At 37.3% G+C, this 25,605-nt stretch overlaps 1 protein-coding gene across 2 annotated transcripts in view; it reads left to right on the top strand.

Annotated features, from left to right (window-relative positions):
- khdrbs1b (KH domain containing, RNA binding, signal transduction associated 1b) overlaps positions 1-21,030 on the top strand; it is a 30,656-nt gene extending 9,626 nt beyond the window's left edge. Inside the window, exons 3-11 of one of the 2 annotated variants that reach the window (XR_003675031.1) lie at positions 2,193-2,309; positions 2,459-2,605; positions 6,656-6,789; positions 8,003-8,213; positions 9,432-9,499; positions 9,706-9,764; positions 11,428-11,621; positions 13,605-13,664; positions 20,675-21,030. Coding sequence is in view for 1 of the 2 variants with exons in the window: in XM_028460770.1 (XP_028316571.1) it covers positions 2,193-2,309; positions 2,459-2,605; positions 6,656-6,789; positions 8,003-8,213; positions 9,432-9,499; positions 9,706-9,764; positions 11,428-11,534 (843 nt within the window). In the remaining variant the exon portion in view is untranslated. Of the gene's footprint in view, positions 1-2,192; positions 2,310-2,458; positions 2,606-6,655; positions 6,790-8,002; positions 8,214-9,431; positions 9,500-9,705; positions 9,765-11,427; positions 12,672-13,604; positions 13,665-20,674 lie in introns of those variants that run through there. The other variant, XM_028460770.1, reaches the window with a different exon arrangement.
- The last annotated feature ends 4,575 nt before the right edge of the window (positions 21,031-25,605 follow it).

Here is a 25,605-nt window from a genome sequence, read left to right as displayed (position 1 = left end):
GTCCTCCAGGCTTAGGAAGTAGATGTGGTTTACAGAAGGCGGACAGACTTCAGCCACAATGTGTTGCAGAAACGACGGGAGTCTTTACTCAGATTGGTTTAAGTTGAAGAAAATTGCGGTGATTGTACAGAATGTGCATTAATAGTTGCGATCTCTGTAGTTGGTGTTTACTTCTGTGATTTCTTGGTCAATGATAGAGAATCTGATCAATCAGCTTTGCACTCAATCTAAAGTACCGATGATGCCGTTGACTGTCCAGATGCAGTTTTGCAACAAGATTATAAAAATGTCCTTGTTTAATGGATGGACCCAGTGCTGCCTTGTTCTCCTTCTACCCCTCCCCCACAGCAGAAGTAACTGCTCTCCTCCAAGGAGCAGGCACTAAAATGCACAGAATAATTTAGTTTATTAGATTTTAGGGTTAATAATAATAGTCTATTATTTAAATGTTATTGTCACTCTAAGGTAAAATTTAATCTGCAGCTATTTAGTTTTGCGCATTTTTTTTCCATTTTCCACAACAATAGTTGGCTTTATTTACATAGCCATGTACTTTCCAAAAGCCTATTATAATCAAATTAAGTGTTTAATTTACTGTCTGTTTTGTATAATATTGCATTTACACATGGTTGAATCACAATTTCCACTAAAGCTGAAGATCTCTAGAGCAGGACTGAGTCGATTTTACTCTGCTCCTCTTGATGGACACAATGGACTGTTTGTTTGGCTTTCTGCAAATCTTTGTATTCATAGCGAGAACGCAGGAATTAGCGAGATCTCCCGAGTCCTCGCTGCAACAGATAAACAGCAAAACCGAAGGAGGTGAGTATTGAAGCACTGCAGATTGTGTTGCAGTTACGAATAGAGTTGAAATCCGGTGTAACACTACCTTACTCTAAACTAAATATTAAGTGTCTCCCGTTCGCTCTAATCCTGAATTACCATTGGATGCATATATGCTCAGAAACTTCTCCGCTGCGCAACTGCAGCGCAGTCTGCAGCCTGTCGATCCTCACCGCATCCGGTTTTGCTGCTGTAAGAACTCAGAAGATCCTGTTAATCGTTGTCATTGCGCGATATTTATATATGTGATTCATCCATGGATAAGTACAGTATTTATATGTAAAGTATGATTTTAAAAGTGCTCGGATGGGGCCAAATGTGGTATCAACTGAGAAGTCTGCCCCCATGTTTATTTTTTTGAAAATGTGGTATCAGCGAACAGGTTTTATTTCCCTGAGTCCAAATGCATGCTCGGTTTTCGAAACTAGCCTGGAGACCTCAAAAGATCTGAGTTCTCTTCTGCCAAGGGTAACTTCGGTCAGTGGATGGAATTACGTTCCGCCAGGAACACTGTTTTATTTTGAAAATAAACTAGATATTTTATTCTGTGTCTATGCACTACTTCCTGTCTCGTACGGGCTTATTTTTTGTCAAATTGCTGCAGCACAGCTTCAGTGTTCGGCAAAAATAGGATCACTGAGTATCTGCTGCAGAGGGATCCAGCATGACTCAGCACTTACACAGCTCTGCTGGAGCAGATTCGGATGCGGTGGAAGTTGGGGGTAACTGTTCACACTGAGGTTTCCCTCGTTCTAATCACATGCACTCCTGATCTGGTTAAGATTTCTTCTGGGGAAAAGGTTATCGACTGAAAAACTTATCGGTCTTTTGAATGCTGGAATATAATCTGGACGTTTTTTTAAACAGTCCAACGGTACCCATCGGTGTCAGAATGTTAGGATATCTTCTGGTAAATCCTATACAAATGTCCTTATTGATCTGATCCCGACACGAGCGTTGCTAATTGATGCTGCTTTGCAGTCTGTGTGGGATCAATGGGATGTTTGTGTGGGCTTGTAGCAGCTGTCTGATCTCACCAAGGTTATCAAAGGTTTACACTGTAAATACTCAGTAAATAAACAGTCTTTAGGCTCGCTGGGAATTACTCTGGGAAGATACAAAATGTGTCTTTCGATCACAGTTTGGTTCCGACTGAACTCTCTGTTGATTGTGACCAAAAGCAATAGTTAGTCTGGCGTCCCCTTGAGGCTCATATTGACCTTGTCGGCTAAATTTACGACTTGGTGTTCAGCAAAGCCCCCCCCTCTGTGTCCTGTCGCCCTCTTTTTATTTAATACATGTCTGTGCTTTGATTGTCAGGCTAATTCTTCTTCTCTCCTGTCTCCTAGTTTAATTTCGTGGGGAAGATTTTGGGACCTCAGGGTAATACCATCAAACGTCTGCAAGAGGAGACCGGTGCCAAGATCTCAGTCCTGGGCAAAGGATCCATGAGAGACAAAACTAAGGTAGAGCACACACACACACACACACACACACACACCTGTGGGATGCGACGCCAGGCAAAGAGCCCAGACAGACAGCTGGCACATTAAATGTTCAACCTTTTATTTACTGAGTTTCTGATGTGTGAACATTCTCTCTTTTCTCCCGTCAGGAGGAAGGCCTGAGGAAGGGCGGCGAGCCCAAGTACGCCCACCTCTCCATGGAGCTGCACGTCTTCATCGAGGTGTTCGCACCCGTGCCTGACGCCTACCTACGCATGGCCCACGCCATGGAGGAAGTCAAGAAGTTTCTGTTTCCTGTGAGTACGACTTTGCTTTTTTCTCACTCGTTAATAGGGCTGCACGATTATGGCCAAAATGATACTCACGGTTATTTGGATAAAAATTTTAATCATAATGATTATTCGTCATGTTAGGAAAAACATCTGTATTTTTATTTAACTACTTTTTAACAAACAACATGTGAATGATTTAGAGTGCAAAAGAAAAGCTTTAAACAAGAATAATAATGGATACTAAAAAAATGTTCCCAAACATTTTAAATGTACTATGGGTTAACTATAATTACAATGTTAAACTCTTATAGCATAGAAAGAAAAAGTTAAGAACATTAGAAACATTAAACCTGCAGGTTTTGAGCCAGAAACAGCAGCTTGTTTAATATTTTCTCTTTAGTGTCTGCTGGATTAATGAATTAATACAAACTAATTTGGTACTGATGTCAATCCACTCATGAGAGCGTTTTCTTGACTACCGCTCACTTTTACGTTAACGGAGTTATATCACGTCAACTTTTTGCTGAGAGTCCCACAGGGTGTGTGTCGAAACACACGGGGCCGCTGATGTGACCTACATGTGTCCGAGTTTTTTTTTTTTTTTTTTAAAAAAAAAAAAAAGCTGCGCTGCAGGTTGATTGCTCGACATGACTCGCTCTCATCAGTACACTTTATCGTGACCCGATGCTGAAGCGTCGCTCTCTTGTTATTAATGCATCTTAAAGGTATACAGGATGATTTTCTGGAAGTTTAGAAAAAAAACGCACACTCCACTTTTTGAAAAAATGTACATGCGTAACACTGTACCTGCTCCCAAGAGGGAACGCCTATTAAGCATGAGCAAGAGAGCGTGCACAGGCCCAGTTTTGCTCGTGCACAGCGCTGTTTACAAGTTAGTGTCGGTATTGCTCATACAAGCTTACTTTACTTAGGACTGAGACATCAGTGGGAAGCCCAACCTGTGCTTTTAGCGCACGCCGTCGTGTGAAAGAATCTCCTAACCCAGTGAGAACGGCAAGCTTGAATGGCTGAAATGCGTAGCAAGCCAAAACTAGCTAGGGGCGTGCACATACAACGGTCTTACGTAAACATATCATCAGAATGATTGATTGACAATTAGGAGGACCAATAGTCTTGATGATCCACCCCACAATACCTTTAATGAAGCCTAATGTGTTCTCCCCTAGTGGTTGGCTGACTACTGAGGTTGAGAAAGTGCCTGGTTTGATATGCAGCAGAGCCTCATTTTAAATATAAAATCACCAACAATCAGGTTAATTTAATCGTGGAGGCCAAAATCCTGACCACAATTAAAATTTGATTAATTGTTATTAGAAACCAGGTAGGTCAGAAAATCCAGAGTTTTGATTTGCAACGAACACAGCATTGGATCCCTTCTTGGTGGATCTACTTTGATCATGAGATTTATCTCTTTGTGTGTTGAGATTATCAGAGCTCACACACACACACAGTATGATCCAAACAGTTCTGTCTGATTTTTATCTTCGTATGTGAGCAAGTTGTTCAAACTCTAAGTGTCACTCTTAACTCATTCAGTGCCAGCTGAGCGTTTTGACTGATTTTTAAAGACCCACAGAATATTTTGTATGATGACATTCTGAAAGATTAAAGTCTCTACTTTTCATCAGAAAAAAGAAATTTGTTTTTAGCTTGTTTCGTTCTTCTGTATTCTGCAGTTGAATAGAGGAAAGTTTCACACAAATCGCCAGTTTGTGATTAAAAACCTGAGAAAAACAGCTTTATCTGAAAAAACCTATTAGTGACTTTGAAGCATCTTTTTTTTGCTTCTGTAAATCTACAAAAACAACACTGAGACCAGGCTTTTGAGGGCAAAATTATTATTTTACTGTCTATGTCAGAGTTGAATGGATTTCTTACTGGATTTTGGCTTTCCTCCAAGTCTCTCCCCCCCCCGTCAATCACACAGACGTAACTTCCTCTTCCTCCCGACATGCAGAGATGACCCGTTTAGCCCGGTTAGTTGATGGTTTAATCTCATGATCACAACATTATCAATAATCCACTCAGGTCTACACATGTTCTGTGTTAGTATGTGGAGCTGTGAGCTGCTGGATACGTCACAATATCACTTCATAGCACCAATCTCCCTGTACCTGCTTCTCCCTCCTTAGCTAAAGGTAGCATCAGTGGCTAATCTATCATCTAGAGGTGCGCTGCTGCCACCTTCAGTGCTCAGTTGGTCACTACATCACACTACAGCTTAAATATTGATGCAGAACCTCCACCAGGGTGTATTCTAGTAATCTCCGTGAAAAAACGTAAATGACGTAATATTACGTTAATGGCACTGAATGAGTTAAGGTTTGTCTGATGCAGCGTTCATCTTTTGATGCAATACTGATCCGGGTTTTCACCAATAATTTTTTACAACATAGGGGGATCGCGTGGCACGCGATCGAGCACCAAAATTTTGAAATGTAAAACTCATGGACAAATTTAGTGAAGTAAAGCTAAAGTTTGTTTTTGTTTTAGCCTTACTTTAAATCTAAAAGTTATTTGTTGAATAGGTGAAGGTGATGATGAATGTAGTTATAGTTACTCATGTTTGGTATAGATCCTTCACTAATAAATACTCACACACAGGTGCTCGAAGTACGTACACGTAGAGCATCTAGAGCTTTAATCAGGCTGAAAAAAGAAGAGAACACAACCTGAACATGTCCGACCCAAATGAAGCTGATGACTTTTTAAGGCCAAACATTTCAATCAGACGGTATTCACATTCGTGCACGCGCATGTAGAATGATCCGTTGAGTTATAAACATGGCGAGCAGCTTCATGTGTTGCTACACGCTACGTCTGGTTAAAGAACATGGTTTATATTAGACGGTACTTATGGTTACCAGGTGGAGGATGCGGACAGACAGCATCGGGGGCAGCTAAGTGATGGGAGAATTTGAGCACATTTTCTGTATTAAATAGATAGTGTGGCTGATGTATGTGTTTCTGAGTTATATCAGATTAAAGTGTTAAAACAACCCTTGCATGCCTAATGATGTTTATGTCACGTTCTCCCCCTGTCCAATCAGAACCCTTTCTAACCCCCAGACCTAAAGCAGAATTGAATAAACCGCAATTCAGAATTACTATTTCCATTTAAACACGAAGCAGAATAATTTAGTTCCGAAAATTTTAATTCCCAATTAAAAAACCGTGGCCATTGGTGCAGATTATCTGATGTAATCCGATAATTGTTTTTTTGCTGACATCAAATCATAATTGAAGTTCAATATTGTGCCTTGGTGATGGTCTCTTATTTTCGAGCCAGTGTTTTTATTTTTTGAAGAATTGAAGAAAGACTTTTAGGTGCAGACGTGTTGTTAATCTATATCATTTGTGCTCCAACCTATGGTTCGGCAGCAAAGGCTTGGACGACATTAGGCCGTTGGAGTTCAGCAGTTTGACTTGGACTGAACATTTAGTAATGAACTAATAGATGATAGATACGTTTAGATTGGACAACAGTTTCCATTCAAAGCCAGGATGTTTATCTTATAGATGTCATCTTTCTTGTTCTCCGTTCTTCCTCCACCTGTGTGCGACATTAGTCAGAGCTCGTATCCATCAGTGTCACCTGTGAAAGGTTTTGTACATGGATCAATGGAGAATGTGCACGTGTTGATGGATGAAGCTACATCACGCCTTCCTTTGCATCAGTTTGTAGCGGCTCACATGGCTGCTGCCTGTTTTCTATTATTCTTTTCATCATTAGAGGTCTGTCTGCCTCAGTCCGGGGACTGATTTATGAAAAAGAATTGATTGTGTACCAGCAGCAGCGCTCTGCTGATTGTTCCCAGAAGAAAAAGGCTGCTTGATTGCATGTTGCTGGGATTTGTGCTGCTCAGTCGTGCAGCTCTGCCTAATCCAGCCCGACTTATTGTTTCTACAGAGTGAAACCAGGCTAACACACAGATATATTTGTATTTGATGAAGGCAGAGGCTTCCACCCCTCCATTAGTCCTCTGTCAGTTTTAGTCCTCCATGTTCTTCCCTTCTCAACGTGTGTGTGTGTGTGTGTGTGTGTGAATGAAGGACATGATGGACGACATCTGCCAGGAGCAGTTCATGGAGATGGGCTACCTGAACGGAGGCCAGGAGCACGGTGGGCGGGGCCGAGGGGGCATGCTGGGCCGGGGCCGCGGAGGCCCTCCTGGTGGACCACTCAGGTGAGAGCGCACACAAATATGCACGATACACACATCAATGTGACAGCAACCCCAGATTTCACGAATAAAAATAAATACATTTCGCGACAGATATATCGCGATACTTCAACGTGCGATTGTTCTATAGATGCAAAAAATGAAAAAGGAGCAGAAAATAAATGTGAATAGTTTGTCATTTTAAGATTTTTTCAAATGGCCAGACAATCACAACCACATTATATTTTGACATAAATAATAATAATCAAAGTGAGCGCATATATTGCACATATACAAAGTTACTGCTTATTATGTCTCTTTTTATGCATTTAAACCTGTTTAACTAAAAGAAATGCAGTAGGACAGAATATTTAAGCATCACGTCATTGACTCTTATACTGAGTTTGAGTTGACAAACAATTCCGAGCTTCACGTTTCTTATGTCTTGCATTGTTCACGTGTTTGATCGCTTGGTTATTAATGGAGAATTAAAAGGAGGCACCACCTTGGAATGTGTTTATCTCTTTCAAATACTGGCGACACATTTAATCTCCAAATTCTCAGTGAAAAGTGTCAAACATTTTTATTTCCTCAATGACTCGTGGTTATCATAATAACAAGACGTCAGTATTGGGGGTGGAAACCTCTGGGTACCATACGATACATGATACAAAGCTCAAGATAACGATTATCTCATGATATGAAGATACTGCGATTATCGATACATTGGTCAAATCAATCTACGTTAATCTATGACATAACAAGAAAAAAAAATTAAGTGAAAAAATACAATTTTTATTTTATATCTCTGAAAGACAATAAATATAAAAAGTCTTTTATGAACAGTGACACTATTTTAGTGCAACATTTCTGTAAACAAGTGTCAACATACCAATGTAAATTAATAAGTATCTCCAATAGTGCTTTATGTAAACAAAAAATAGGGTCTTTCTTACCAGTGACACCATTATAGTGAAATACTCCAGTAAACAATATATTGGTTCCTTCAACAAACAGTGACAAAATTTCTGTGAAGACGTACCTGCACATTTTAGTGAAAAAGCAGTAAAATTTTGAAAAAAAAAAATAAAAATTAAGATTTTTTTATTAAAAAAAAATTTGATACTTAGCGGGAGCATATCGATAATCGACTGTGCGGAAAAATATCGCGATATATCGCCGTATCGAGATATTGTCACACTCCTACTCAGTATAACATTGATGCTCTAATCCTCAGGGGCCGAGGAATGCTTCCCCGTGGTGCTGCCGCCAGGGGGGGCGTGACCCGAGGAGGCCCAGGGAGGGGCGGACCGGCCGGAAGAGGCGGACCACCTGTGGTTCCTGCCAGGGGTGCCGTGGCCCCCCGGGCCAGAGGTTCAGCCAGTGGACCTTCTCAGAGGATGGCACAGCACACCCCCGGTGGGGGCACCGAAGGCTACGAGGAATACGTATGTTCAGCTGATTGACTTACTGGGATTTTATTGTCACATTTCACCTTAAAAATGCTTTTACATTGTCATGTTTATCATAATTTAGCACAACTTCATATGTTCATATTTACGAAGCATTCTAGTATCTCACTAATTATGTGTTTATATTGTTGTTTAACCTCTTTAACCCCAACGGACCCACCAGCGGGGGCAGCTCTATATTCTGTGACTCTCACGGGTCTAAATGTTGTAAAGAATGAATGAAATCACACATTCTATACAGTACCTCTCTGTAATCCTAAGTAACTATAAAAGCTAAAACTGTAGCCAACCCACATTCACAGCACACACATCAGGGAAATTCTGCCTTTTTCCACTGCTGTGAGTCACAAAATAAACACAGATCTCTATAACAAGAGCCTACATGAAACTACAGGTTGAGCTAAATCCACTGATATACGGGTCAGGTATGTTACATACAAAAACAATGCCACAAAATCAGGAAATACGCAGTGGAAAAAGTCAGCAATGATGAAAAATTGTCTTATCTTTGTTGTTTTTTTGATCAAAAGTAACTCCTTTACCCAGCTCTGATTGGCCAGGGCTAAAGCCCACCCCCTTAGTGTTTGATATCACCAATTTTTCACCAAGTTCTAAGCTTTACAACACATTCTGATTGGTCAAAGCGTGGAACCAAAAAAAGCATTACGCATGGCAGCGCAAAATTGCAACTTCTAGTGGTCAAACATAAGACTAATAATGATTGGAATCAATTTGACTGACATATTAAAGTTTCAAACTTGTTTCCAAACTTGTGGATAACTTTGACACAGTTGTGGCAAAGTGGGCTTCAGCCTGAACTTTTTTGTACAAAAATGTGTTTTTGGCCCAATTTTTATCACCAAACTTGCTGCAGTTGATGTTCATACATTAGTTCAATTATTCCTGCTTTTATAGCCTTCAATATTGAGAATTGGCTTCATAAATTTATGGAAATCATAAGGTTTTTTTGGGAGGACAACAGATTTTTGTATTTAAAACATGATTTGTTGTCACTCAGTATCATATGTTTCCAAAATTTCACATTATCTGTAAGCACCAAGGGTCTTACTTCATTCTGAACAAAAATTAGACATGTAGGTCATGTAGAAGCTTAGGAAAATGTTATTTGTTATGGGTATGTGATTTTTGGTGAAAAGTGGCTGGGCCTTAAGTGTTCTTCTTTTTCATCTCCAGGGTTATGATGAGAGCTACACAGATGCTTCCTACGAGTCATACGACAACTATTACAGTCAGTCCCAAACGTGAGTGACCAACACGTCTACTTTCACCTGCCTCTCATAAACAACCATCTGCTTAGTTTGAGAGCAAACTAATGACCTGTTCGCCATCTTATTCAGATAGCAAAGCCTTTGATCTTTCATTTCATTCAGTCTTAAACTCTACAGTTTATATATATATATTATATTATATAGATTGAAGTCAATTTTCTTCTTTTTTTTAATATCAGAGAACCTGAATATTACGACTACGGACACGGTGAGAGCACAGAGTCGTATGAACAATACGGTAAGAGACTCTAATTGATCGTCACTACGTCATTCTCAGCTGTTGATTAAGAAAGTTTTACCGTTGTTTGTGTACAAAATCTAGTGAAGTAAAAAGTGTTACTAGTTAGCATCATATGCTAATAAATAGGGGTGAGTATTGGCAAGGATGTTGCAATACTATACATAGCACAATACCGTGATATCACAGTATATTGCAATATTCTACCCGGTTAATATCAAAATGAAACGTAGAGATGAAAAAGGAAGTTGCTGTATATGTTCATCAGAATATATTGATCATTCAGAGGACAAATTGAGTCAAAACTATTTGCTTCAAAACATCCTATTTATTATTATTATTCCTACCGCGTCATCTACTGGAGTGGAGTTGCAGAAATGGCACAATTTTCAAGGTTTTTATCGAGGAACAGAAGCTAGTGAACATGCCCAGTAGTTAGGCTGCTCCGCTGAGAAGGGACGATGTCTCCAGCAGTAGAAAACACGCGTCCATGAAAATGTGAAAAATATTGAATAATATAAGAAGAAAGAAAGAAAAAAAAAAAAAAATAATATATATATATATATATATATATATATATATATTTTTTATTTTTTTTTATCGATTTTTACAAATAAAATCAATTTAAGATCGGCAGCCAAAAAAATCACGATATCGTGAATTTTTTTTTTTTTCACACCCTTACTAATAAGGGGGTGGGGAAAGCAAATTAAGGCTTGCCATTGGCTTATGAAAGTATTCCAACCAATCAGGGAGCTTGATTTGGTTCTCATCCCTCCCACTTACTTTGTATTAAAAAATATTAAATCTGGACTTTTTTTTACTTGGGTCTACTACTACTAAGAGACCTAAAATGCATTAAAGCTTTACTAGTGCAACTAGTTTTACTAGTACACTTTAAATATTTCACTAGTAGTACTAATAAAGCCAAATGATTAACTAGTAGTACTAGTGGACATAATGAAAATAGGGTAGGAGAGATTATAACCAAATCCACCTCTCTGATTGGTTGGAATACTTTTGAAAGTCAATGTCAAGCCTGAATTTGCTTTCCCCGCCCCCATATTAGCATATAATGCTAATATCACTAAACTTACGCTTTTGTGCTTCACAAGTAAAGTTAACTGGTGCACTAATGGAGCTTAATCATGCTCAATATTACTGATGCTCAAACAGCTTAACATGTGGAGGGTATAACGTAAATTGTCAAACCCAAGGCCTGGGGGCCAAATCCGGTCCTTTAGAGCATCCACTGTGGCCCACAGGAGAAACTAAAAATGTCAAAACGTGAATCTCAGTCCCTCTAAAAACAAATTCAATGAAACTCCACAATATTTGCCAGTGCACGCAATTTTTCTATGTTTTTTTTAGTTCAGGACCCATTTGGTTCCATTGACTGCCATTAGAAACACATATTTGATATACTGGTATCCTGACATATAAAAGTGGTTTTCCCAAAAATACATAATAAATCTAAGCCTCTACCTTCAAAATAAAGGTTTTAGGTGGGATCACAACATTTTGCTGATTGTTTAATGAAGGTTATCGTTTTGGTACCGAAGCTCAAAGAGTGTAACTTTTTTTTAAAGGATGAAATAACTGGTTTTCCAGCCTATAGATGGTGTGACTTAAAGTGTTTTCTTTGTCCTTTGTCATCCTTCAGCCGGGGACGACTGGAACGGCACCCAGAGAACAGTCGCAGGAAAGGCTCCGCCCCCTTCCAGAGGAGGAAAGACGCCCTACCGGGAGCATCCTTACCGACAGTACTGAGGCAGTACTGAGCCACCTTTAAACGCGTCTCGCCCTGACTGCCGTCTCTCCCCCATGGCAGCTCGCGCTTAAAGAAGCCCGACAAAAGTAATTGTTCATTTTGTCTTTGGTTGTTTTTTTTGCTTTTCTCCTTTTTTTCTTCTTTTTTTATTTTATTTTTTACACTGGACTTTATACAAACGAGGAAAATTGGTAATTGAAAATCCGAACTTGTTTTTTGAGATTTGATGGCCCTCTTCCGCCTCAAACAGCCAACCACGCCCCCAGCAACCAAACGAGGCTTTCCCATTGGCCGGAGAGGAGAGAGTCCCCTCCCCCTTCCCATTGATTTTCTGCTTGTTTTTGCTGTACTTCCTCTGACCCGTTTCCCTCCTTTTTTTTTTTTTTGCATTGTTGAACCGATTTTCATTTCATTTCTTATGTTTTTTTTTGGGGAAATAAATGGCTCAATATTGACTTTTTCAAATTGTTTTAAATGCAAACTTGTCGAGGGTCAGTTGCAGATTCCCATTTAGGCTACATTTCAAAATTCTGTTAATATAGCTGATAAATAAAAGACCTTTAAACATTTAATGATATAACATAGAAACCAACAAAAAGAAAAAAGATCTTAAAGTAAAAGTTAAATCATCAAATGTTAATAATTCATTTTGGCTTATGTTTGTTTTTAAATAGTGTTTAAACTTTGTCCATGTTAGACTTTATGAGTTTTGAAATCTAGCCCTAATAGACACTGTAGAGATGGACTGTCCTCACATCCTGGATCTGATCAATGTTTGTTTCACGAGCCTCCAGTTGAAGCTAAGCTAAGCTAATGCTGGGCTCGTCATTTGTCACATGATTTTGACTCAAACTGCATGTTTTCAGTCTAAAAAAACAAAACAAAAAACCAAAGGATTGGGACATAAATCTCCACATGGGTCTTCTCTTCCCACAGAGAAGGGATCCTGCAGCTCCGTCAGATCTTTTCTGTACATATTTAAAACATCCTAACTGTATTCTATCTGTACCCTCTCCATTAAAATGCATTATGCTCCATGTGTACGCTTGCCTATAAATAGGTGACTAAATCTGTCCAAAAGATGTTTTTGCAGCAGTTTTGTCAATAAAGCTTAGTTTGTTTTTAATGAAACCTAACTTGCTTTATTTGTTTCCTGTTTTGTAGTAAAACCCAGACAAACAGCCTTCAGCTGTCGGATGTAATAAATGTTTTCCCTTTTCTTTTTCTTTTTTTTTCTCCTTTTAAAAAAAGTCTTTTTAAATCTAAATGAATGTATGGACGACGTCTGAAGGCTTTATTATTATTATTATTCTTATTATTACTATTATTAACCCTTACTCTACTAAATGATGTCTTGATTGATTATCAAACGAACACGACTTATTGTTTTTCTCTCTTTCTATACTTTTTAAAAAGGAGCCAGAGGTAAGAACCTCTAAAATAACCTGGATAGCTTCCCTAATGTGTATAGAGTTCTAAAGCATTGAATGCCTGGGTATGTATAAGACTTTTTCAATCCTCTTACCTGTGGTCCTAGTCGCTAATGAGTTGCTTTCATAGCCTCTGAAAATTAACTGGATTCAAACCATTATTCAGGTCTAGGTTTCGTTGTCGTGAATGCGGCTGGCGCGACGCCTACTTTAGTACAGAGTAATGGCAGTGCAATGGAGAGGACGGTTAGAACCACGTGTAAAGGTAACTTAACCCTAAATGTTTAATTTCGTAGTGTGTTTATTATCCTTTTTGACATATATAATAAACTTTGTCTTAAAATACATTGCAGTCATGGCAACAAAAAAAGAGTCGACTCAAAAGTAAGACAAATGTAACTTCCAATATGATGCAGTAGTTCTGTGTACTAACACCAAACATGTTAGGATAGTGTTAATGCAACTCCTGCTTAAAGAACCAACCAGTTAACTTCTCTGTGCATACTGTAATATTTCCACCGTAATCTGACCAATGACGGCTCGAGTTGCATGAGCATATCTTCTCTGGTAGATGTTGCATGTTCTCCTCCTGTGTCGGGAGGCCAGCAGTGATTGATCTGGGCTTTGTTCCTCCTTCAGGCTCAGCGGTGCTACTCGCTCAGTGATCAGCGCTGACACGTGGGCTCACACACATCTCAGGTTGGTACACACACACACACAATAAAAACAAGAGCGAGTTTATAAAATATAAATAGAAAATGAAATTCTCCAGAATAGAAAATGGCTGATGTTGATGTTACTGATGCAAACTAGTAGGGATGTCCCGATACAATCTTTTTTACTTCCGATACGATATTGTTATTGTGACCTTGTGTATTGGTCGATATGAATTCGATACAATATCAGCACGAATCATACATACTTTTATTACTTATTTTGTAGTGTGGAATGTTAGAAGAGGCTTGATCAGGTGATGTCACTCAGAACAATAGTCAGCAACAGTAGGGATGAGAAAAACTGACCTATTTATTATTAACCAATTAATTACATACATTTTAACCTTCAACTATAGCATCTACAGTTGAATAAATATAATATATATCAGAGATTTTAGATGCAGTCCGATAAAATCCGATATTAATTTTCTGGCTGATATCAATATCGGATCGGGACACCCCTACAAACTATCGTAATTTCCGGACTATAAAGTGTACCATTATATTGGCCGAATTCCAGTAATTTAGCAACAGTCCACAAAGGCCACACCCTATTGGCTGATAAGGGAGTTTTTCAGACGACTCGGCCAATCACAAGGGGCAGGTAGGGCTGCTGTAGTCAAGCTGGGTTTAACCGAGACTTCAACAGAAGTGAGAAGTCAACATGAAGTCTCCTCACTGCTCCATGTCTGCATATCAGTCAGTTTACAGCTTTTTATGGTCACTTTTTACTGGATCAGACTGATACACCACTCCATTTGTTCTTACGGTGAACTACCGCAGAGTGATCACGTTAAGTCCAGACTCTGCGTCAGAATATGAACGCGATCGCTTCTAAACAAAGTAAACGTAATGATTTGACAACTTTAAAGACAACTATAAAGCACTGTTTTTACTGTAGACGGAGCAGAGATCAGAACAGTCTGGATACAGACTGTAGCTCTGTCTGTCCGTCCTCCTTATGGAAGCGTCTCCATCAGCCTCAGAGTCCAGAGCACCGACTGCTGAACAAACCTAATGTGGCGATTTAACAGCCGTTTATTTCCTTCTATTACAAACTGGCTGACGTCTACTTTATTACTTTATCCAGGCTGCTGCAGCGCTCTCTCTGACAACATTTCTCCGTGTCTTTGCCATGATGATGGAGTGTGCATCATGACAAAATGACTGATCAGAATGATTCAGTGGGAGCGCTAACGATTTAAAGGAAAAATCAAATTTTGCAGTATTTTTGATCACATATGAGGTAACTTGTGTCCTCCAGCACACAAAATGTGAAATAAAGCCATCCAGCCATTTGTTTGTGGTCTGTGTAAGTTTTACAACACAGAAAATTGTTCCATTTTTAAATTTTTTCAAGTTTGTGACATCACAAGCAAAGAAAATACTCTCCCCTCTGCTGGTAGCTCCACCCCCAGTACCAGTTCTATCGACGCAGCGGTTGAACAAAACAAATGATTATCACCTTAAATGCACTATTCCTGTAGTTAGAAAAGCAGAGGAGGAGGAGAAAGTGATAGTGGAGCGGGAGACTCTACATGCACTGAAAGGGGAGGTCTATACAAATCCAGGGACACACCCCCCCAAAACAGCACTGTCACAGAACTTGTTTTTTCAGGGTATTAAACCTCTTTTGTTGCTTATTTCATGTTATGATTTGACCACCAGCACAGATAAATCATTTAGACCACAGGGAACTGTTATTCATAATATTTTCCCTTTAAAGTGGCAGTATTTTGAAAAAGGCTTAGATGAACTATGGCCGAGCCCACGGAACGTCTCCACGCTGAATCGCACGTACCATGTTCCTGAGAATTCAGTCAAATTACTCGATTCTACAGAGTGAAAAAAATGGGGGCCCCTGGTGCCCCTGTGGCACATAGGGATTAATGGGTCCCAAACATATATTGGTATGTGTCAATGATTTGGTAGAACCAACTGTCACAATATTTGACTCACAAATAAATGAGAAATCAACTTTAATGAAATATGCCGAAAAAAAATGGGGTGGGCCCCAAATGGAATTGTGTGAGGCATAATTGTAATCTACTTTGAATTACCTTTGAAATGATTTATCACACGACTGTTAACATAAATTTGGAAATGACTAGAAATGGGGGGGTGCCCCTTTTCAAAAAAGGGCTCCGAGTGTCTCATCATATTAATTCATTAAGTATTTATACCAAACTGCATTCTGATCTAACGAGAACTAACGGAGTTGTCATTTGAAAAATGGGGCCCACGTGACGCGTACAGGGTAATGGTCCCCATTTATATATTGGTATGTGCCAATGATTTGGTAGCACCAACCGTCGTAATATTTGACTTACAAATAAATGAGAAATCTACTTTTGTTTTTAGTTTTTTTCCTTTTGGGGCCCCAAATCAAAAATCGGGTCAGAGCGTCGATGCGTACACATCCATAGATTATAGCTACCATCTTTCAGCCCGATCTGTTAACGAATAACAGAGAAATAGTGATCTTCACTAGTGTACACAAGAAGAAGAACAAAGTGAAGGCGTTTAGAGTTTGGTAGCTCAGAATAATGAATTATACTTTCTAATGGTTTTGCTACAGTGATAAACATTCCTTTAGCCTCATTCAGGGGGACAAAGATGGAAAAAGTTCTGTTTTCTCCTTCCCTTGTTATTCCACATTTTGTAAAAAGTCTGCTCCAAATGGACGAGTTGAATTTTTGCCCCCTTATGACGTCATAAGGTAGAAATGCCTCCTCCTGACAATCCTGCTTTAAATTACGTAGTTAAACTGAGTTAGAAATTTAAAAAAAACATTAACTAAAGTTAATTTGGTAAAACTAAAATAAGTAATTACATTGGACAAGTTGAGTTTGGGACTTTTTTTTTTCAATTTAAACTTTATTAGAATAAATTTATTAAAAAATAGAATAAAATTGAACTGAATGTTTGGAAGTGAAAATAGTTAATTTGCTTATCCTTCTATTTAAATGTTTGACTAATCTTGAAGATTAAATTAAAGTAACAAAGGTTTTGAGAAAGTTTATACATTTAAAAGCCAAAAAACATAATATGTGAGAAAATAATGTTTGACTCAAATGTTTAAGTGCTGACTTTTGTTTTCTGTTACAATTTTAGGTTTTTCACCTGTTCAATGTTAAAATCAACAAATGCATCAGCTCAGAAATAAAATAACTATTGAAAACCAACTGCTTGATTTCTTTATTGAAATCCAGGGGATTTATATCCATAGTGTGACACACGTACTGCAGTGTGGAAGCGCTGCAATGGCTTTAAAAACCTCTTTAAAAAATCGATTCTTGAACAGTTTGAATCGATTCATAATATTAATTAATAAAAATCCCGATTTGGACGAGAATGGATTTTTTTCCAGCGCCCTTAATGCTGAACAACAGAACGGTGATTCATGTGAACATTTAGAATAATCATTAAAGTATGAATTTCTCTTTTTTTTTGTTTTGTTTTTTTTCTCATTGTGAGATTGTCAGATTAATTTTTATGGTTTTTCTTGTCATTTGATATTTTTTCTTCTTATTTTGTGTATTTTCTCTAGGTTTGTATTCATTTTGTGCTATATTTATATTGTTTTGAATTTTTGTTCTATAATTTGTTGCCCTATGTTAATTTTTTTTTATTTGTCATTTTGTGTATTTTCCTCATTTTGCGTATCCTCTAATTTTGTATGTTTTTTTTTATTTGCGATTTCTTTGTGTATTTTACGTCCATTTTGTATGTTTTTTGCTATTTTGTGTGTATTTCACATTTTTTGCCATTTTATATATTTTTTTCATTTTGTGTTTTTTTTTTTTTTTTTTTTGGTCATTTCATGTGTTTCTGTTGACCTATAGTTTGGTTTGTTTTTTGATTCATTTTAGTTTTTTTTGTGTGTTTTGTTTAGTCTTTCCGGAGTCATTTTGTCTACTTTTCTGTCGTTTTCTATTTTGTTTTCTATTTTACTTATTTTTATGTATTATTTTGCCATAATTTTGAGTGTTTTTTTTTTAATGTTGTTTTGTGTTTATGTTGTGCTAAATTTAGTTTTTTGTTATTTGGAGTCATTTTGTGTGTTTCTTTCATTTTGTGTGTTTCTTTCATTTTGTGTGTTTCTCTTTCATTTTGTGTGTTTTTGTAGTTTTGCATGTATTTGGGCTCATGTTAAAATTTACTCATTGTGAAAGTATTTCTCACTCTGTTCTTTCTGAAAATAACTAAAGTCAGACGTACAGATTAAACCACTGTTTCTCAAATGGGGTACGTGTACCCCTAGGTGTATGCAATGGCACTACAGGGGATACTAGAGAGAGTGGAAAATGAACAAATAATTTGAAATTTCTTTTTTTAATATTTAATGCAAAAGGTTGGATTTTGTCCCACCCCAGGTGTGAGATGACCGGAAATGATAAAAACTATAGAAATCAATCTATTCAGGAGCCACTAAATCACGGTTTTTCAACCTTGGGGTCAGGGCCCTATGTAGTGTCGCCTGGAGTTTGAAAAAGAAAAAAAGGTCGCCTTAATTTCTGAAAAATGTAAATAGGTTTTTGAAATATATTATTCTTTTTTTAAATTAAAAGACACAATTTTTAACAATTATTTTTTTCATACATTCACGAAATCTAGTTTAACTAATATTCAGTAAAAAAAAAAAGAAACATTTGAGCTCAAACATGATCAAAAACTAATTCTAAAAAAGAAAATATCTTTGGGGTCACCAGAAATTATTGATTCCAAAATGGGGTCTCGACTCACGATCGACTAAATACAGTTTCTTTCCACTTATTTACAAAATAAGATTCTTTAAAACGTGTGTTACAGGGTTCCCACAGATGTATAAAAAGTCTTAAAGGCATTGAATTCATGAATCTAAAAATAAGACCTTTATTGTCATTTAAATGTCTTAAATCAGTGTTTCAAATGTTAACATTTTATTTAATGATTTTAATTAGTCTCACATTTCAAAATAAATGGTAAAAACATATATGATTTACTGTAATACAGTGTAATCACGACAGCAGAACAAATAAAACAGGGACGTGATTGTCTAACGAAGATTTTGCTTAATGCTTTTTATTTTATGTATTTTTGTTGTTTCATTGATTTCTGGTTATTTTTGTTGTCATTTTCTGTGTTTTTAGAGTGATTTTGATTATTTTAGTCTTTGTGTATTTTACTGTCAGTTTGTGTATTTTTGTGTTTACCAGTTGCACATCTGCACTAGACATTAGAAAAACTGTATCCTAACTCTATGTAATTAACTGTTTGCTGTGAAGTTGGTCTTAAATTTAATTTGAAAAGACATTTAAAAAAGTCTTAATTTGACTGAAGCTGTAGGAACCCTGCGTTATCACGCGTTCTTTACATAATTATGATCTATAGATGTTTTTGAATAGTTTTCAAAGTAAAATATTGTAGTCGGACAAAAAAGAAAAGTGGAACTTAAGCCAAAACAGTTTAAGAACCACTGGATTAAAGCAGTGAGTTCAGACGGACTGTGATTGGCTGAACAGGATTCTCACCAGGTGTTTTCACAGCGTAGGGGATCACATGGTGCGGAAAGTTTAGAAATCTATAACTCTGAGGGCCACATTTAGAGACCTAAAGTTTACTTGTTTATTGTTGTTTATATTAATGTTCCAGCTTTGTTTTAAAGCTAAAAATTATTTGTTGAATTGGTGAAGGTGATGATGAATGTAGTTAGAGTTACTTATGCTTTATGTATATGTATAAACATATATTTACAGGGTCCCCATGGTCAAGAAATTCCTGGAAAATTATGGAATTTGATAAAATGATTTTCCGGTCATGAAAAGTGTAACTGTTTTGGAAATGTAGCCTATTTTATTGTAGTGTGTAAAATATATTAAACCCCAAAGATGTTAAGCGTTATCTCAAAGTGAAAGTGCTGCATCAGCAACAATGAGCGGGAATTATGAGATCCTACAACTTTACACAAATTCATTCTCCAGATAAGTTAGTTTGGTGGTCGGAATGGTTTATCAGACTTTTAGAAATGCACAGAAACTGTGCATTTAATGTAACGTAAATGTGACGTACCAACAGAGCCGCTGTACGTTAGCACTTTGGAAACACACGCTCATGTCTGCACTCTAATGTTTGAATAGATATTAGCGGTTACCAAATAAGTCATGGAAATATAAGAAATGGAAAAAACATTTTAGAGAAGTTTTTTTAAATCATTGTATGTATATGTGTATATATATATGTATATGTGTATATATATATGTATATGTGTGTATATATATATATATGTATATATATATATATATATATAGGTCCTCCACTAATACACACACTGTAGAGACAATAAATAATATTTTATTCAAAGACTGATTCCAAGTTGTGCTTTTCAAGTATAAATGCTGTATTATGTGTGACCTGCAGTAATAGTGGGACACACAATAATCAGGCTGAATAAAAAAGACCCTGTCTGAACGTGTCCGACTAGAACGACGCCCCCTGTGACACGGACGGAGTAATGGACCCCATGTACTGTATATATATTTAGCCCATTTATATAACATCATATCAAACATACACGCTACATCTGGCTGAAGCCCTGTTTATATTGGACGCTACACACAGGCTGCATTGGGGGTCCTCAGGTAAAGATTGGGGCATCCGAGCAGAACTCCTGTATTAAATCGACGATGCAGCTGATGAATGTGTTTCTGGATTATTCAGATTAAAGAGTTAAAACAACCCGTGTTCATCTGGACGTCTCTTTAGTGTGAGACAGTTATTACGACGGTACAGATTAAAAAAGGAAAGAAACATATAAAATCTGCCCTACATGAATGAAAACAAGGCGTAAGGGCGCCATCGCTCCGTAGGGGAGCAACATTACAACGTCGGGGGGCCTATGCTCAACAACGCTGGAGAGAACCCTGCAGACTGTAGAAAGCAATGATTGGCTTGTTCTTCTGCTCCTCACTCTCTCTCTTTCTCTCTCTCTCTCTGTCTTTGTTTCTCCTGTAGGTCAGCGATGAAGACGAGGATGAGGATGTGGTGGTCAGGCAGGTTCTGTGGGAATGATCCATCAAATCTGTGTAAGGGGGGTCACAAAGTCCAGTTGAACTAACTGGGAACAACAGACGTACGGTTACTGTAGGGTTCTGACACGGAGAAATCAATCTGAACTTTGATTATATTTCTGTCTTTATTTAAAATCAATCCCCAACATGACACAGAAACACAACCAGTGACTGACGTCTACAAAGTTTGACAAATATGTCAATTTCTGCCCATAATCTCGTTGAAGATCTCTGTGTTACAGTTCGAGCAGCGATCATGTTATCCTGTGACTGAAAATAAATGCAGAGCTTCATCTGAAATGTTGGTTCACTTTAACCCTCGGGGCCTTAACGTGTTAATTGTTTTTATTCAGTGTTTTAAACTCTCAATATCTCATTCACTTTAAAGGTGCAGTCCGTGACTCTCAGATCCCTCTCTCCCCCTCCCTTCCTGCTGCTCTCTTGCCCTGCCTCCAAACTTTCCAAAGTCCCTCCCTCAGAGGAGCTAACAAGCTAACGTTAGTCTGACAGCATCGTCACAGTAATATAACATGCTCTGTTAAAAGCATATTACTGCAGTGCTTCTCTCTCTATGTGCACACACCTCAGCAGCAGCAACAACACAGTGTCACTCACAGCAGCCCACACGGAGGCTGCTGTGCACACATGAACACATGCACCAGAGTTCTAGTGTAACAATTACAAATCAAACATAATGTAAATCAAGCAGCAGTAATTACCTTTCAAGCAGAAAAGTCATCAATTCCATGTTCTTAAACTCGAGGCCCGGGGGCCAAATCCGGCCCTTTTAAACAATCAAATCGGCCCACAGGAGAAATGAAAAATGACTGAGGAAATGGTGTAAATGACCAAATAATGTAGTTGTGGATATGTCAGTGGGGTGGCAAAAGGGGCGTGAAATATCTGGCCAATTTCCACGAATTTTGACAATATTAAAAAAAATAAATTTTTCATGGGAATAATTTATTGAAATTAAAAAGAAATTGGGAGTAATTTTAAATCACTGCATCATATCCATACAAAATACACTTGAAAAATATATTTCAACAGGTTTATTTAGAAGAAGAACTTTAAGAACAATAATTTAAGTGGCGTTGTATTGATTTTGTCACTAATGAAACTATATATCATATATTATAGTATAGCAGGAGCTCAGTTTTATCATCACCGTAGAACATTAAGGAAGTCATTTTTAATCTCATTGTTGAAAGAAACCTTAATTTTTCCAAAATCCTGCTTAATCCTCAAATTATTTGACAAAATTTCCCCTAATTAAACAAATCTAGTCCCTACCCGTCACCTGTTGCTTGGATTTAATGGTACGTATTCTATGTACTTTAATATCATTTATACATAGAAATACATTTGAGATCAAACTGTATTTGGCTCCTGATCTATTTAAATGTTTAATGTTTAGGGATCATGTCACACATTTTCCTGTTAAACAGGAGGCTATGGGTTAGCATTGTGGCTAACGTTGATTTTGCGACATAATCTTGTATGATTTCAGTGTAAATCATCTAAACCAGGGTTTCTCAAACGGAGGTATGGGGCACTACAGGGGATACTGGAGAGAATGGAAAATTATTAAATGAAAGTATTAAAATATGGTGTTTATCGTGTTTGTTTTTAGTTTAAAAATGATAATCATACTAAATATTACCAGCAACTCACAAAATGACACAAAACAAGAGAAGAATATACTGAATAACAGAAAATACATAAACAACAAAATACACAAAATGACACCAAAAGCACACTAAATGAGAGAAAAACACAGGATCAATACAAAATACACAAAAATAATAGAGAAACATACAAAACGACACCGAAAACACACACTGAGAGAGAATGGTTGGGGGGGAAGGGGGTAACTCAGCTGAAAAAGTCTGAGAACCACTGGTATAAATCATATAAATGTAAGTATTTCATTATTAACCCTGTTTATCATGTTTGGTATGATTTCATAAAGTTTAACAGCTGTAAAATATCCAAACAGGGAAAGATGAGGAAACTGAATCTGTGATAACCACATTTATTTATTTATTCATCTGAATAATATCCACTGTTATCCAGGAACGTTTATTATTATTATTATTATTATTATTATATTCATCTGAAAGATGGAAATCATTGTTTTAATCACTAATAAAATGGTTCAAAGTGACCAAAAATGGTGGAAAAGGTGATGAAATGAGATTTTAAAAACTACAGAAAATGGTTAAAAGTTGCATTTTAGAGTTGATAAAAACAGACAGAAAAAGGGTTGAAAGTGTCAATATTGGAATAATTAGTAGGAAAAATGTGTTTAAACTTAAATATAAGCATAAAATATTGTGGAAAGAGGTTAAAAGTGACATTGGGTAAGAAAGAGTTTATAAGTGTTGAAAATTTGATATATTTATTTTTGAACATGTGAAAACAAAAATACATATTAAATAAAAGGAATTCCATTGACAAATTACTTTCCAAAACAAGTCAAAAACACAAAGTAAGAAGATTTCAATAAAACATTTAATAAAAAAAGGAGTCAGAAGAAGTCTGACTTAAAAAATGTCTTTAAAGTGGAAAAAAGTCAGGAAGTTGACTATTATTTGGACCATAGTGTTTGTATATCTTAAAGATGTGAATCCTTGTTTTAATCAGAAATAAAAAGGGTTCAATACTGGAACAATATTTTTAAACTGGCAAATAATGGGCATGACTAACCGTGAATGTAGTTAAATTGGCAAAAATAAGCATGAATTATGATGAAAAGGTTAAAAGTGACAATAATGGCTCAACATATGTGACATTAGGTGGAAAAGTGGTAGAAAGGGTTTATAAGTGATGAACATTTCTGGAAAGTGGAAGAATGTGCAGAAAAGTCATTGAAATGTGACGTAGAAATGTAGCATAAAATATGGCAAGAAAAAGTTGTGAAAATAGGTTAAAATATGAAAATTTTGTCTTAGTTAAAGAAAAAGGGTAAAAAAAATAAGCAAAAATGGGCTCAAATTGTTGAAAAAAAAAATGGAAGGTTCTTAGTTTCTTGAAGGCATCTGGCGACCCCCTCCCAGTTTCTAAAGACCCCAAATGGGGTCCTGATCCCAAAGTTGAGAACCCCTGCTATAGAGTTTAACATAGTGGTACCAGTACGTTTCTACTGTTTCACAGCAGTGCAGTGAGCTAGCATGGAACACTCGTTTTAAAAAACCGTTAGCATAGTTAGCGTAGCTACTTTTATTTTTAAATCCTGGCCTTTCTCGTACCTTCGTAAAGCTGGGACTAATGATTGGAATCAGGAAGTCTGTGCACACGCAGTTGCAAACGTGCCGTTCTTGTTCTCGACCCATTGATATGTTAATGCTAACGCTAATGCAGCGATGCTACGTCCCTGAACATTTCTTACGCTTCCTGTGCTGTGATTCCCACAGATGCTATTAACGCAGTGTTACATTTAGAGGTCAAAACTCCACTTTCCACCATTAAAACCACATTTGGCCCCTCCCCCCGTCCCCGAGCCGCTGTAGTGTAGCGGCGTTAGCGGCGTCTAGTGAAGCAGCTTCTGGGGATAAATCATGACATATTAGGACGGAGAGATAAAACATCAGTGCAGCCGGTGCCAAAACCAACCATTTCTCAAGCTTCATGCACCATTACGCCTTCAATAATGATCGCTCCTTCTCCGCTAATCCCATAACGGATGAGTGATGGCGTGGACGCCGTCTCGCTGGAATCGATGAGTCATCAGAAGCTTGAAAAGGTTGAAAAGAAAGTAAATGTATCTGTGCAATAATCAATAAACGCTGATGTGGACAGAAATGAGTGCTTTGTGATGTTTGTAGAAACGTTAGATGATCAACATTCATGACTCAGCATTTATAGAATAATGATCAATCTGAGCATTAATACAGGAAAGAACAAAGACTTTTTATAGTAATTGTGTGTTTTTCTGTCATTTTGTTGCCATTTTGTGTATTTCTGGTTTTTTTTATGTAGTTTTTACTGTAAAATATGTTTTTTTGGAGTCAATTTGTGTATTTTTTTGTTTAGCTTGTCTGTAAGTTAAGGTCATTTGTTTTTCTGGTCTATTTGTTTACTTTTGCTGTCGTTTAGTTTTTTGGAGTCATTTATTGTATTCCTGTTGTCGTTTCATCGTTTTTGTACTATTTTTGTGGGTTTTGTCTTGTCTTATACTGTATTTTCCTGCAATGTTGTAAATCTGCTTTTGTTTTGTGTATTTTTCCTGTAAAAGGTATGTTTTTTGGAGTCAAATTGTGTATTTGTCGTCATTTTGCTCGTTAGAATTGTAAGTTTGAGTCGTTTATTGTGTTTGTCTTTTTCTGTACTTTTGTATATATTTTTTGGGGTCATTTCGTGTTTTACTTTTGTCATTTTGTTCATTTCCGTAGTATTTTCTGTGTTTTTCTTGTCTTTTACTGTATTTTCATGCAATGTTGTAATTCTTTGTATTTTTTTGTTTATGTATTGTTGCTTTTGTTTTATTGTACGTTTTCTTTGGGGGCCGCTTGTGGCCCCTGGGCTGCCTGTTGCCCATGTGTGGCTTAGATGGTGGAGGAGGAGGGATGGTGTTGGATGCATCTGGATCACATGGTCTTGTTCCTGATGGATTCACACGTTCACACGTTGGAGGAACATCGCACGCTGATATCTGTGAAAATGCTGACGAAGCAGTTCGGCTCCCGTTTCCTCTCACAGCAGAGAATCAAACACAGGACGTGTGATGATGAGCATCAGGTGGTTCTACTGACGCTTTAGTGGGTCACATGACTACGTCCTTCAGGTTTGATCCGTGATGGCGTGGGAAACTGGCGTTCAACATTAAATTCCTAGTTTAACCAAAAGTTCTTCTCATATATTAGATATTCTGGA

This window comes from Gouania willdenowi, chromosome 11, assembly GCF_900634775.1.
Source record: "Gouania willdenowi chromosome 11, fGouWil2.1, whole genome shotgun sequence".
Taxonomy (NCBI): Eukaryota; Metazoa; Chordata; class Actinopteri; order Blenniiformes; family Gobiesocidae; genus Gouania; species Gouania willdenowi.
The sequence above is the reverse complement of the archived record's forward strand: the minus strand, read 5'-3'. Positions and strand labels throughout refer to the sequence as shown.